The 12,934-nt window shown below is 47.6% G+C and overlaps 1 protein-coding gene across 3 annotated transcripts in view; it reads right to left on the bottom strand.

Annotated features, from left to right (window-relative positions):
- Positions 1-5,854: 5,854 nt before the first annotated feature.
- The window catches only part of AVL9 (AVL9 cell migration associated), a 40,252-nt gene continuing 33,172 nt past the window's right edge, over positions 5,855-12,934 (bottom strand). For 2 of the 3 annotated variants that reach the window (XM_054725988.1, XM_054725990.1), the window contains one exon: positions 5,855-9,494. In XM_054725988.1, coding sequence (XP_054581963.1) covers positions 9,128-9,494 — 367 coding nt within the window. In that variant the 3' untranslated portion in view covers positions 5,855-9,127. Of the gene's footprint in view, positions 9,495-12,479; positions 12,569-12,934 lie in introns of all 3 variants that reach the window. The other variant, XM_054725989.1, reaches the window with a different exon arrangement.

The following is a 12,934-nucleotide window of genomic DNA, read 5'->3' on the forward strand; positions in this document are numbered from 1 at the left end:
CTTGAAGCAGTGAAACAAGTGTTAGTTAGCTCAACATTGAAACACTCAAAAAACTCCCTTCAGAGCGTGGGAGCTGATACAGTACAGGTGAGCCTGTCCCAGAGGCCTAAACAAGGCAGTAGCCAATCAGTGGTCAGGTGTAGGGGGCGGTTCCTCTCCACCAGAGAAGACTTACTCATCTGGGACAGGATTTGATCTAAGCAGTTGTCCATTAAAGAGGGCCTTTGGAAACCTCTAATCTGCCTTCCTTATTTAATTCAGAACACGGGCTCAGAGAGTTCTTTTATTTGACCTGCCCAAGGTCACACGGCAATCTAGGACTATATTCTGCCCTCACCTTTTGGGGTTCTCCATACACAGAAATGTCCTAGTAAACGAGGGAACTGAGGTAGTGAGTGGACTAGGAGCCCGAGGAGGAGTCGGAGGTGTGCTCTCTGCGTGTCTTGTCTCCTCTTCCTGTCCCTTTCCTAACTCAGAGCATGAGAGGCACCGTCCTGAGTAGGGTGGGAAGTGTTCATTGTATTGTGATCCTCCATAGCCTGCACATCTGCTAGAAATTCGTTTAATTTCGTTGTTAATATAAAGAATGAAAAATAACCCTGGCTGGTTTGGCTCAGTGGATAGAGCATCGGCCTGCAGACTGAAGGGTCCCAGGTTCAATTCCAGTCAAGGGCACATGCGGGAGTTGTGGGCTTGGTCCCCAGTGCGGGGTGTGCAGGAGGCAGCCAATCAATGATTCTCATCGTTGATGTTTCTATCTCTCCCTCTCCCTTCCTCTCTGAAATCAATAATGTGTGTGTATATATATATATATATATATATATATATAATGAAAAATAATAGTAATAGCAAGTGTGCATTCAGAGTTAAGCATGTGTCAGATGCAACGCCAGTTTGAGTATGCAGAATAAGCTACACTTCCTTTTTATATCCTACTAGCGTTCCCGTTGCAGGAAAAATCCTGCAATAGGGTTTCCTGCTGCATTCTACCCCGCCCTGCCTGCTCTCCTCCCTTGTCCCCCGCCCCGCCTTCTCCGCCAGCCCCCCTGCTTTTCTCCCTTCTCCGCCAGCCTGCCCACTCTTCTCCCTTCTCCCCTGGCCCCGCCTCTGCTCCTCCCTTCTCCCCTGGCCCCGCCTCTGCTCCTCCCTTCTCCCCCGGCCCCGCCTCCACTCCTCCTTTCTCCTCCCCCCAGCTTGCTTGCTTCTCCGCAGCTTTGCTCCCTTCTGCAGCTCTTGGCTTCTTTCTACACTGTCTTGATATGCAAATTAGCCACCATCTTTGTTGTGGTAATTTGCATACCCGTCCTGATTGGCTGGTGGGCATGGCTTGGCTGGTGGGCATGGCTTGGGCGTAGCGAAGGTGTGGTCAATTTGCATATTTGTCTATTATTAGGTAGGATTCCGTCATTCATTTCTCGTGCCCTCACTCTGACCCCCAGGAACTCACACCATTCTCTTCACCTTTGTTCCACCTGTGGATTGTGACCCTTTGTCTTCCAGTTACATAAAACGTGCCCTTTCTCCCCCTTTAATTCCCGTCAAGAGCACGTACCTTGGTTGGAGGCTTGATCCCCGTCCTTGTTCCAAGCGCATGTGGGATGCCACCAATCGATGTGTGTCTCACAATGATGTCTCTCCCCCTCCCTTCTCTCTAAAAATCACTGGGAAAGTATCCTCGGGTAAGGATTCACAACAACAACAAACACTCCTTCTCTGTCTTCACCTGTTAGAACTTTAGCTGGGCATTTCCGCTTGGAGGGCGTTCAGGGCGGGGCGGGGCACGACCTACCGAGGAGGGCTCGGAGGCTTCGGTGCCCACGGGATGGTCTCGTACAAAGAGGCGATTCAGGATCGCTGCCACCGAGGGTGGGACAGTGTCACGCCTGTCTCCGCGGTTTCTAGGAAGTGCTGCCGAGTGACTGTGTTCTAGGGCACAGCCAGGAGGGCGGCCGGAAAGGCTCCTGTTCGAATCCTCCCCTGGCCGACTGGACCTCGCCATCCCCAGAGCCAACGACACCGGGCTCCTCGGGTAAAGTTTATCAGGAAAAAAAAAATCGCATGGAGTAGGTGAAATACAGACGAAAACCCAGATGTCAGCTGCCAGTGGACTTCTCCAATGCACAGCTACGGCCCTCCTGCTTGTCAACCACATGAAGAAAAAGTGAGTTTTACCCAAGTTTAAACAAATCAGCACAGCCCGGGGGGCTCCGTCTCTTGGGTCTCCACTTTGCCAGGAAGAGTAAGTTAGATGATCAAGGGTCCTCCAGCCGAGGCCTCTCCTGGCGTCGCCCACAATCGCATCACAGTTGCTCCTCATTGACCAGCCCCCTAACCCAGTGGTCGGCAAACTCATTAGTCAACAGAGCCAAATATCAACAGTACAACGATTGAAATTTCTTTTGAGAGCCAAATTTTTTAAACTTAAACTTCTTCTAACGCCACTTCTTCAAAACAGACTCGCCCAGGCCGTGGTATTTTGTGGAAGTGCCACACTCAAGGGGCTAAAGAGCCGCATGTGGCTCGCGAGCCGCGGTTTGCCGACCACTGCCCTAACCTAACCTCTGGCGAGACCCAAGGGAAACAGGTCCTCATGGCAGCGGGTTTTGGGCTGAGGGCCGAGTTTTGTTGGAGACCAATGCGACGTCAAGTCGTGGAGAGCTGTGATTGGGCCCTGGAGGAAGGGAACGGGGCGGCCCGTTGGGTTTGGAGAAACGTCACTGAATTTACAGCTTAGGGCCACGCAGATGCACTGATGCCCAACCCATTACGGACTTCCTAAAACGCAGCACCCAGACGGCCACTTACCTGCGGGAAGCCCTCCAGAGGCTCCTCTTGCCTTTTAGATCAGGTCCACGCCCCCTGGTCAGGCCGGCAGGGACCCCCCATCCTGACGTGGCCTTATTTCCCAGCCTCTGTCTTGCCCATCCCTCCTTGCCATTTACATTCTGGCCACACCAAGGAACACTCGCTGCTCCCAGTCCCTGCCTGTGCTGCTCTCCTAAGTCCTAAAGGCCTTCCTCTCTTACAAACTCTCCCCCTCCCCACTCCACCCCTAATCTATCACCTAGACTCTGGTCTCAGCTCAGGCTCCCAGGGAAGAGTCATCTACTCATCTCTGTCAAGGAACTGGCCACCAGGATGTGGCTGAACACACCCTGGCTTACCCTTGACCTGGCCCTCTTCACCCGCTGTGGTAACTGCCCGTCTCCTCCTGCTGAACAGCAAGCACCAGGAACTGTGTGTGGAGCGCCTACTGTGCGTGTACATAGTAGGCACCGAGAACCCCACCGGGAGAGGAAGGGCTTCAAATGCAGTGTGAGGGACCGGGGTTCGTCTTAAGAGCGACTTCCCAGGGGAAGTAGCCAGAGATGTGAAAATCCTGGGTGTCTGAGGCCAGTGGGCCTGAGGCGCAGTGTTCAGGTCCTCGGGGTTTGTGGCTGCCTCGGGCAGGTCTAGGACACTGGGCATTTGTGTGATGGTGAGACTCGGGGAACGTCAGCCCTTCAGAGTCAAAAACACAGGGTTCCTTCGTCCATCTCCATGAACAGGTGCTGAGGCCATGCTTTGCACAGGCCCCGAAACAAAATGAGAAAAATAAAACTGGTACAATTCAGTTCATTGTTTGGTGAAAAGGATCCTCCTTTACCCTGACCCTATGCTCTCCCCATATTTTGGTGTTAAAATGTCTTTGCAGGAAGTGCCCAAACTTTCCAGCCATATTGTGGGGCTGGGATGGGAGATGGGCGGGGAGTAGAAACCTGACCCCTATTCTACACCATTCTAAAAAAGAAATTCCAGGTGGATCAAATCCTAAATGTGAAGGGCCAACGGAGAAACTTCCAGAAGATTATAGAGAATATCCTCATGACCGTGAGGTAGAGAAGGGTTCCTTCTCACCATAAGAGGAAAGATAAATTTGTCTACATCAGGAACTCTGCTCATCAAAAGACATCATCGAGAATGAAGATGTCACAGAGGGAGGTATTTGGAACACACATAAGTAACAAAGAAATAGTATCCAGAGAAAAATATATACATACTCGTAAAGTAAAAACTGAAGCAAATAAGAAACAGACAGCCCAATAGAAAAAATAGGTAAAAGACTTCAACAGGCATTTCATAAAGTGGTGAGTAAATAAACAAAAAAGGACTCAACCTCGTTAGTACTCCAGGACAGTGGCCGCCAACCTTTCGGACCTCACGGGCCACCAGCTGGTGACCGCTGCTCCAGGAGATGCCAATGGAAACTCACGATGAGATACTTCACCCGCAGCTGGTGAGCCCCAGCTTAAATTCCCGGTGATACCAAAGCATCAGGAGCAGTGGCTTTCTGAGGCCATGCTGGTGGGAGGGCACCACTTCGAACAACAAGCTGGCATGCACTAAGAAGGTCTAAGCTGTACACATTCCCATGTGTAAACCTGAGAAAGGTGCACAGGGGGCTGGGGTCAGCCTCGGGTCCTCTGGGCCATTCCGTGTGCTGCTCCCTTCGGAAGCTGGCGCTGCTGTCCAATGGGGAAGCAGGCCAGGGCCCCGTTCCTCCCCCCCCCCGCCCCGCCCCCGCCACGGGAAGGGGCCTTCTCGGAAGACAGGTCAAGTACGACTGTATGCAGGACCAATTGGATAATTTTATTCTCATTTTTCTTTAAAATAAAGATACAGTAGGAGTTTTACAATTCAGTATGATTAGACGCGATTTGTAATTTTTAACATTTCTTTTTAAATAAATGACAATAGAAACGAAGAACTGCTACAAATGATCTTACTGGAGCGAAGAGAAAAGCTACCTTCTGGATCAAACACGTGCCACAGCTAAACCTCCTTGGAGAACTTTCTAAGATTTCTAAGCTAAACTTCCCTAGAAAGGGCTTGTGGGAAGCCTGGGCTCTCAAATCTTGAAACTCTTTCTGTGAGCACCGGACCCTTTACCAACTTAATCAAAAGCTTCCTACATGGAGGAGCCCATGACCGAGGGCCCTGAAACAGGTAAGTCTTGATCCTATTTTTCCAGCTCCAAGTCATTCATGTTTCAAGCAAACAAAGTATGTTCTACGCACAGAAGCTTTCTAAAAACTTCAGTTACCTTCTCTGGCTCAGTACCTGACTGAAATGTTCAAATGTTTATGTTACACACACACACACACACACACACACACACACACACAAAGTTTGAGCAGCATACTGTGTGTGTGAGAAGCTGATGAAAAATAAGATTGGAAAACCCCCTAAATTGTGTCCCATTTATATGATTTAAATATATAGTTTCTATATCTTCAATTAATAGAAGTAAAAAGGTAAACTTTAGAACAGCACAGAAATACAAATGCATTAGTTTTACAAAATATATTCAATTCCTTATACATGCACAATCTTTTAATTTTGGAGTTACAATACAAGGGACCTCATTTCGTCTCCATATGAAAGCAGGAAGTCACCTGTACAAAGTTATTTACATGGAAAGAACAAAAATCTACATTCCTTTTCTTTGTCCTTGACGACTAGGCATGGAATGTTGGAAATGATGAAAAGACAATCGCAATGTTCGTGAAGTTCAAAGACTTGCCATGAGAAACCTGCTAGCGGCACCTTGCACTCCAGGGCATGACCATCACCTTCCAGAAACCAGGCCTGCGGTCTCTGTCACGCGGAAAGGCGGCCACAGAACCGGGGGAAAGGCCGAGCCGCCTCTGGCCAAAGAAGCGGGGGGCATGCAAACGTTCAAATGTGGATGCCATGCCAGGTCCCGACCAAACCCCCGATAAAACAACAGGCACTTTCCCACACTGCTGAAGCGATACATGAGGTTGGGGATCCGTCCGCTGGCCTCGTACAGAGCTGAGGATCACCCCCCCCCCCCCCCCACCCCCTCCGTGCATCACCCGGCCAGGAGGGAGCAGGGCCACTGGCTGTAACTTCCACAAAATAAACACAAAACCTGCCTGCCAGGAAGATAACCTTACAGCTTCCTTTTAAACTTGTCACCAGCAGATTAAGGTGTTAACTTCTCAATAAAAGAATTCTTGTAACATTTAGCATAGAAAACACTGCTCTCAAAATACTTCCATCCAAATGTTTTAGTACCTTGCTCCTCAGCCTTGCAAAGACTTCTCACTTCTCCTCTCTCTTCCTAATTTGCTTTTCTCCTAGCCTTTCCAAACTAAATTATTCTCAAAAAAAAAAGTTCAACGCTTAATATAGAACTCGGAAAGCAAGGTAAGGTTGTGGAAATCACGCCATACAGTCTGGTTTGCTGCCCAAGGGTATTGCTGCCATGTTTCTTTTTTAAAATATATTTTAATTGGTTTCAGAGAGGAAGGGAGAGAAACATCAATGATGAGAGACTCACTGATTGGCTGCCTCCTGCACGCTCCCTACTGGGGATCTAGCTGGCAACCCGGGCATGTGCCCTGACCGGAATCCAACCGTGACCTCCTGGTTTACAGGTCTATGCTCAACCTCTGAGCCACACCAGCTTGACCAGCTGCCACGTTTCTTAAAGCAAAAAGGAGATGGGGATTGTTTTAAGGCGTGGGGCTGATAGATCACTAATGGATTTGGAAACAGACTATCCATACTGGTTATAAGAACCAAATGCAAATGCCAAGTAACTCTAAGCCTTTCATGCAACTTTCCCTGTTCACCTCGTCCAAGACACAGTCGTTTTAACTCGTATTTTCCCTGACTACGTCACTGCCATCACACTGCCTCGCAGGAACCAAAGTATGCCAGGACTTTCCCCGAACACCACTCTGCAGGCACCTAGACAGTGAGGCCACCACCAAGCTACAGATGCAGCCTGTGTGCTTGGCACAGCTGGCACAGGCCTGGCTGGCCGAGTTCCCTCGGGCCTCCTTACATATACTCGGTTCTTAAGCACGGCCAACCCAAACACACACCCTTCCCAGCCACAGGTCCGAAAGATGGCCTGGTGTCGGCTCCTATGGCTCACAGAGCCGGTGACTGAAGGGAGGTCACTGCGTCTGGGCTGGAGCCTGCAGCCCGAGCCCCAAGCACAGGACGAGTGGCCAGGCCCCCTGCCGTCAGCCGTGCTGGCTGTCCCAGGCCCCTGCCCACAACATACAGCCCCCGCTCCCTGAAAACCCCCGTGCCCCCGAGAACCTGAAGGAAAGAGGACGGTCTTTTGACCATTTCTACAACAGTTCTATCCTCCGCAGTATTCATTTCAGGTTGAAAGCTCGTGAAATGGCCACTTTGAACTCGTAACTGGAAGCATTAACAGAAAGTTCACTGAAGGTGGATATCAAAGAGGGAACACGTGGTACTAGAGCAAAGTTAGATTCCATGTGACTACCTGTTTTTCAGTGGGATTCCGAAGGTGGCTGGCCGCTTTTGAAGAGTGAGAGGTGGGAACTGACGCCAATCACACAAACGATACAGTGAGGATGAGTCCGCGGCTGCGAGGCTCCTCCCGGTGAGTTTCTGGTTGAGAGGGAAAAAGCCTGCACTAATACCCTGTCTCTCCAACCAATGATGCAGCCTCGTGAAACAAGATGTGACGTGCGGAGGGATTCTTCATAGTCTCAGCGCAACGCTGATTAAAGTACCTTTTAAGGGTTTGTTGGTTTTACTTCTCTTCTGTACTATTTCCTGAGAGGGTAAGCTTTCCTAGCAGAAGTGGAATTAATGGAGTTTTCACAATAAGCCCTTTAAATTATCATCACTAAATTTTTTTTTAATGAAACACTTTATTTTTAAATTTTTATTGCATTTATTGGGGTGACATTGGTTAATAAAATTCTATAGGTTTCAAGTGTACAATTCTATAACACATCACCTGTATATTGCATTGTGTGTTCATCACCCCATGTCAAATGGAAGTATGCTTTTAGATTTGCTGAACTTGTGTTGAAACACAAACTGGAAAATTTAGGGACATTCGGATTATGTCCTATGACCATTTCACATGCCCTAGGAGGACTTACAAGGCATAAACATTTCCTAAGGGGTAAGTCAAACATAACGGAGTGCCATCCTTCATCAGGCCCCCTCCTTTCCCCAATACTCTTTATATCAGATGTAGGTTATGCTCACTATGTATTTTCCCAGTATCCTTTGTTACTGAGAAAGCAATCTGTCCCCTGTACGTACTCCCTGAGAACACCCATCCCATGTCCCCACGGAAAGCAAACGAGAGCTGAGCGTGGCAGACATGAAGTCCAGGTGTGTAAAACTCTGCGGCACACGGCACATACGTGCACGTCTGAAATGAAACCAGGTGTCCTTTGATGAAGCAGGACTGATGTCACGGCTGTGGTTTTCTTGCCCTGCTTCTTGCTTTCCTAAAATGTGAGCTAAGGTGAGATTTCTATTTACTATTTACAGGTCATCTTGCTTTCCTTTTAAAAAATTCTTTTAGATGGGCTTGATTCCAGGATTTCCCACCAGGGAAGTAGGAAAGCCAAGCGCCTCGAAAAGCTTACGAAGAATAAGACGAAGGAAAAAACGTCAGGTCTGTAAACACCCAATGGAAAACTGTTGGAAAGAAGAAATAGAAGGCACAAACCTTGGATTAAAAACGCTTGTAAGAGGTTACAACATGACTAGAGTCGACAGAACGAATACCTAGGTTTTCTAAAGTCTTGCCCTAAAGACAGATTCGTGTTCAACGGCTCCACCCCCGCGGGGCCGTCACCCTGCTGTCCCTCTGCACAGCTGCCTGCACAATCGGGAGAGAAGAGCACACGCACTCCTTGGGCCTCCGCGCCGGGGTTCGGGCTGGGGAAGAACACGTCGCACAGGAAGCCAACAAGCACCCTCAGAACCCACGCCCGGGACTTCCACCTTTCCGGGGGGAAGCGAATTGATAGTGTGTCGGTAGAAAACCAACCAAAAAAAAAAAAAAAATCATCATAGAACTCAGCAAAAATAATAATAACCAAGGGCTGGGGAGTACGGGCCCTTAACTTTATAAGCATATTTTAGGGCCAACTTTAGAGAAATTAAAATACTATTACAACAATTTTAACACTAATAAATTACAATGATCATCCAACTATTCAAACAGTGAAACAGAACAAAATGTACATACGTAAAAACTTTCCTAAAGTAAACAAGTGTACACGGTCAGAAGGGGAAATACCGTTAGCAGGGACACGGCGTGTTTGGGTCAGGCTCGGACGGAAATAAAAGGAGTTGATTCGAACCCCAACCTGGAGAGCCATCCCCGCTGTGGCTGTGATTGCATCTTTTCAGCATCCTGCGACATCCATTCAGACAGAGGGCGACCACGGCCACCCATGTAAACAGTGCGACGTGTGGTCCCCGGCTGTGGGCCTGTGGCTGATGGAGAACAGCCTGGGAGCAGCACACGGACAGGGGACCCTTCACACTCAGGGAGCGCCAGCCGCCTCGGGGCGCTCAGGGCTTCCCGCCGGGCGGCTCCGGGAGGCTCTGGGGGGTGGAGCTGGTGAAGGTGGAGAGCCAGGAGGACATGGCTGTCTTGGCGCTGGAAAGAGCTCCTCCCACGGACTGGCCTGGAAGGGAAGGCGGGAGAAACAAAAGGAAAAGCGCCTTCACTTTCGTTAAGAGGCAGTGAAAGGACCGATGCTGATGAATCAATGTCAATTTACGGTAACGCATCAATGTTAACGATTACTAACATACCACTGAAATTTCTAGTTTCAAAACAATCCCTTGCTGCCCTAGCTGGTTTGGCTCAGTGGATAGAGCGTTGGCCTGTGGACCAAAGGGTCCCAGGTTCGATTCCGGTCAAGGGCGCATGCCTGGGGTTGCGGGCTCGATCCCCATTGGGGGGCGTGCAGGAGGCAGCCAATCAATGATTCTCATCATTGGTGTTTCTCTCTCTCCCTTCCTCTCTGAAATCAATAAAAATATATTTTTAAAAAAACAAAACAAAACATAAAACAATCCCTTGCCACGCTTGTCGAATAGGAGACTGAACAATTTCTGGGTGGGAGAGCCGACCAGTTTCTAAGCATCGCGAAGGCACCCAGCAAACTCTCTCCTTAGTCCCCGCTGTGCTTGGCCAGTGGTTCTCAGCATTGGTTGTGCGTCAGGACCACACTGAGCGCTGAAATAGCCCTACTTGCTCTCTGTCCCCTAAATCCAAGCTGATCGCCAATTAACCACACACACAGGAAGAGTGCTGGGGCCGCTGTAGGAAGTTTGCTTGTCATCAAAACAGACATTGCATTAAGTGAAGACACCCAGCCCTAACTGGTTTGGCTCAGTGGATAGAGCGTCGGCCTGTGGACTGAAGGGCCCAGGTTCGGTTCTGGTCAAGGGCATGTACCTTGGTTGTGGGCACATTCCCAGTAGGGGTGTGCGGGAGGCAGCTGATCAGTGTTTCTCTCTCATCGATGTTTCTAACTCTCTATCCCTCTCCCTTCCTCTCTGTAAAAAAATCAATAAAATATATTAAAATAAATAAATAAATAAATAAATGAAGACACCCAGAGCCCAATCTGCCTCAGGCCTGTTTTGTTTTAAAGAACATTATCTCAGAAGTTGACGCTCAAGTGAAATTATTAAGTTGAAGCACATACTCCCGCTATCCTTGGAGATGGGGGAGTGGACGAGAACTGACCTTAGAATTTACACATCAGCTGCAGCATCACTAGAAATTGACAACTGACTCATAAACCTCTGATGAAGTGGGATTTTTCTACTAAAAACTGAGAATTAAAAATAAGTCAAATGCATAATGTTGTATGGAAGAAAATGCTAATATATCTAATTTTCTTGTAACCAAATGAACCTAGTGAGAGGGCTGTGTGCTCCATGTTTGTCTTCTTTTATTTTTTTTAAATGTTTTTATTGATTTGAGAGAGAGAGAGAGGAAGCAATTGAGAGAAAAACATCAGTGAGAGAGAACCATTGATCGGCTGCTTCCTGTACAACCCCTACTGGGGATTGAGCCCACAACCCGGGCATGTGCAAAGCTCAACCAACTGAGCCAGACCGGCCAGGGCTCCGTGTTCGTCTTCTAAGACGAGTAGGTGTTCAGACGTTAGAACTATGAGGACCCTGCACAGGGATCACTCAGGTCTGGGGCTCCTGAGAGAGGTTAGTCAGCCTCTCTCAGGAGCTAAGTAAGGAGATGGGCCCTAATTTTACATATTGATGTGACACAGCAAATGCAAATAATTGGTGAATCGGAGATCATTAGGAGTTCCTTGTACAGTGTTGTACCACTTCTTTAAGTTTGAAATTATATAAAAATAAAAAGGTAGTAATATAGAAAAGAAGGGACAAGAAATTTCTTTAGAAAGGACATGAAACAATCTTCAAAACTTTTACGTAAAAAGTGCTGGGAGCCGAAACCGGTTTGGCTCAGTGGATAGAGCATCGGACTGCGGACTCAAGGGTCCCAGGTTCGATTCCGGTCAAGGGCATGTACCCTGGTTGCGGGCACATCCCCAGTGGGAGGTGTGCAGGAGGCAGCTGATCGATGTTTCTCTCTCATCGATGTTTCTAACTCTCTATCCCTCTCTCTTCCTCTCTGTAAAAAAAAAATCAATAAAATATATATATATAAAAAAAAAAAAGTGCTGGGAGCAGAAGCGGGTGTTCAGCACCCCCCTTGTCTGGCTTTGGTAGCTGGGGTGCTGGCCTCACTGAACGAGTCAGGGAGTATTGCCTCATCCACCACTTTTCGAAAGAGTTTGTATAAAGTCAATATAATTCCTCAAATGTTTGAGAAGTCTTGTAGGTAAAGCCATGTGGGCCTGAATTAAATTAAAAACCTTGCAGCAAGGTTTTTAATATTTAATTCCATTTATTTAATAGGTAGTAGGGCTATTCGAATTTTCTTTTTTAAATATATTTTTATTAACTTCAGAGAAGAAGGGAGAGAAAGAGAGAGATAGGAATATCAATGATGAGAGAGAATCATGGATGGAGCCCGGAACCAGGGCATGTGCCCTTGATTGGAACTGAACCCGAGTCCCCAGGCCGATGCTCTATCCACTGAACCAAACTGGCTAGGGCCAGATTTTCTATTTCTTATTGAGTCACTGGTCGATAAGACTATTTCAATTGAGTCTTTCAAAAGAATTTGTATATTTCATCTAAGTTTTCAAAAAATTGGCATAAAGTTATTCACAAAAGTCCTTTAATTTTTGTAAGGTCTACAGTGATGTCCCCTCTCTACTATTTATAAAGGACTATGGGCAGATCTGGGGGAAACTCCACTGACGCTTGAATCCTGGTAGCAGAACAGTGAACTCATCAGAAAATCCGTCACTCCCCATCAGATGTGGCAAAATTTGCTTAACTCTGATATTATCTGGTGCCATGACATTTTTTTAAACAAATAAGACAAAAAATCAAAAAAACAACAACAACAAACAAACCCCTGTATTTGACTATGGGAATCATTTGTATTATTATGTGATACACAGACCTCTACAGCTTTACACATTTATCAACAACACAGTGAGAGCACAGAGGAGACGAGCTATCACTGCCGTCTGTTCCTGGCCAAAGGGGGGCCTTACCAACAGCTTTTCCTGTCTGGACCACATTCCGGCTGGTGGTGACCATGACGTTCCCAATTTTTTTGCCACGTTCACTGTTTTGAACAGAACTGAGTGAAGGAAAGAAGTGTTAAATACAACTTAAATAAACCTCCTCTCTCACACACACATACTCTATAACCACCCCCAAATGAGTATTATTGAGAAAAGAAGCTAAATTGTTATTGGTTATCCATCAATTAATTCAATGAAGCATGTGCATTTTCAGTAAAATACTAAAAAAAACCCCATGCAGATGAATGACTAACTCTCCCGACAGGATTTGCCGAAATTACTTCAGGATAAAAATGGCAAATCCGGCGCTTTGTTCACACCAGTCTCCGGGAGACAGCAGTGTTTTCGCTCGGAGACGCACACACTGCTGAGCTGCAGGCTGCTAGGCGCGTGTTTGGTTACTATTTGAAGCCCAAGTCTAC

Source organism: Eptesicus fuscus, chromosome 14, assembly GCF_027574615.1.
Source record: "Eptesicus fuscus isolate TK198812 chromosome 14, DD_ASM_mEF_20220401, whole genome shotgun sequence".
In the NCBI taxonomy this organism is placed as follows: Eukaryota; Metazoa; Chordata; class Mammalia; order Chiroptera; family Vespertilionidae; genus Eptesicus; species Eptesicus fuscus.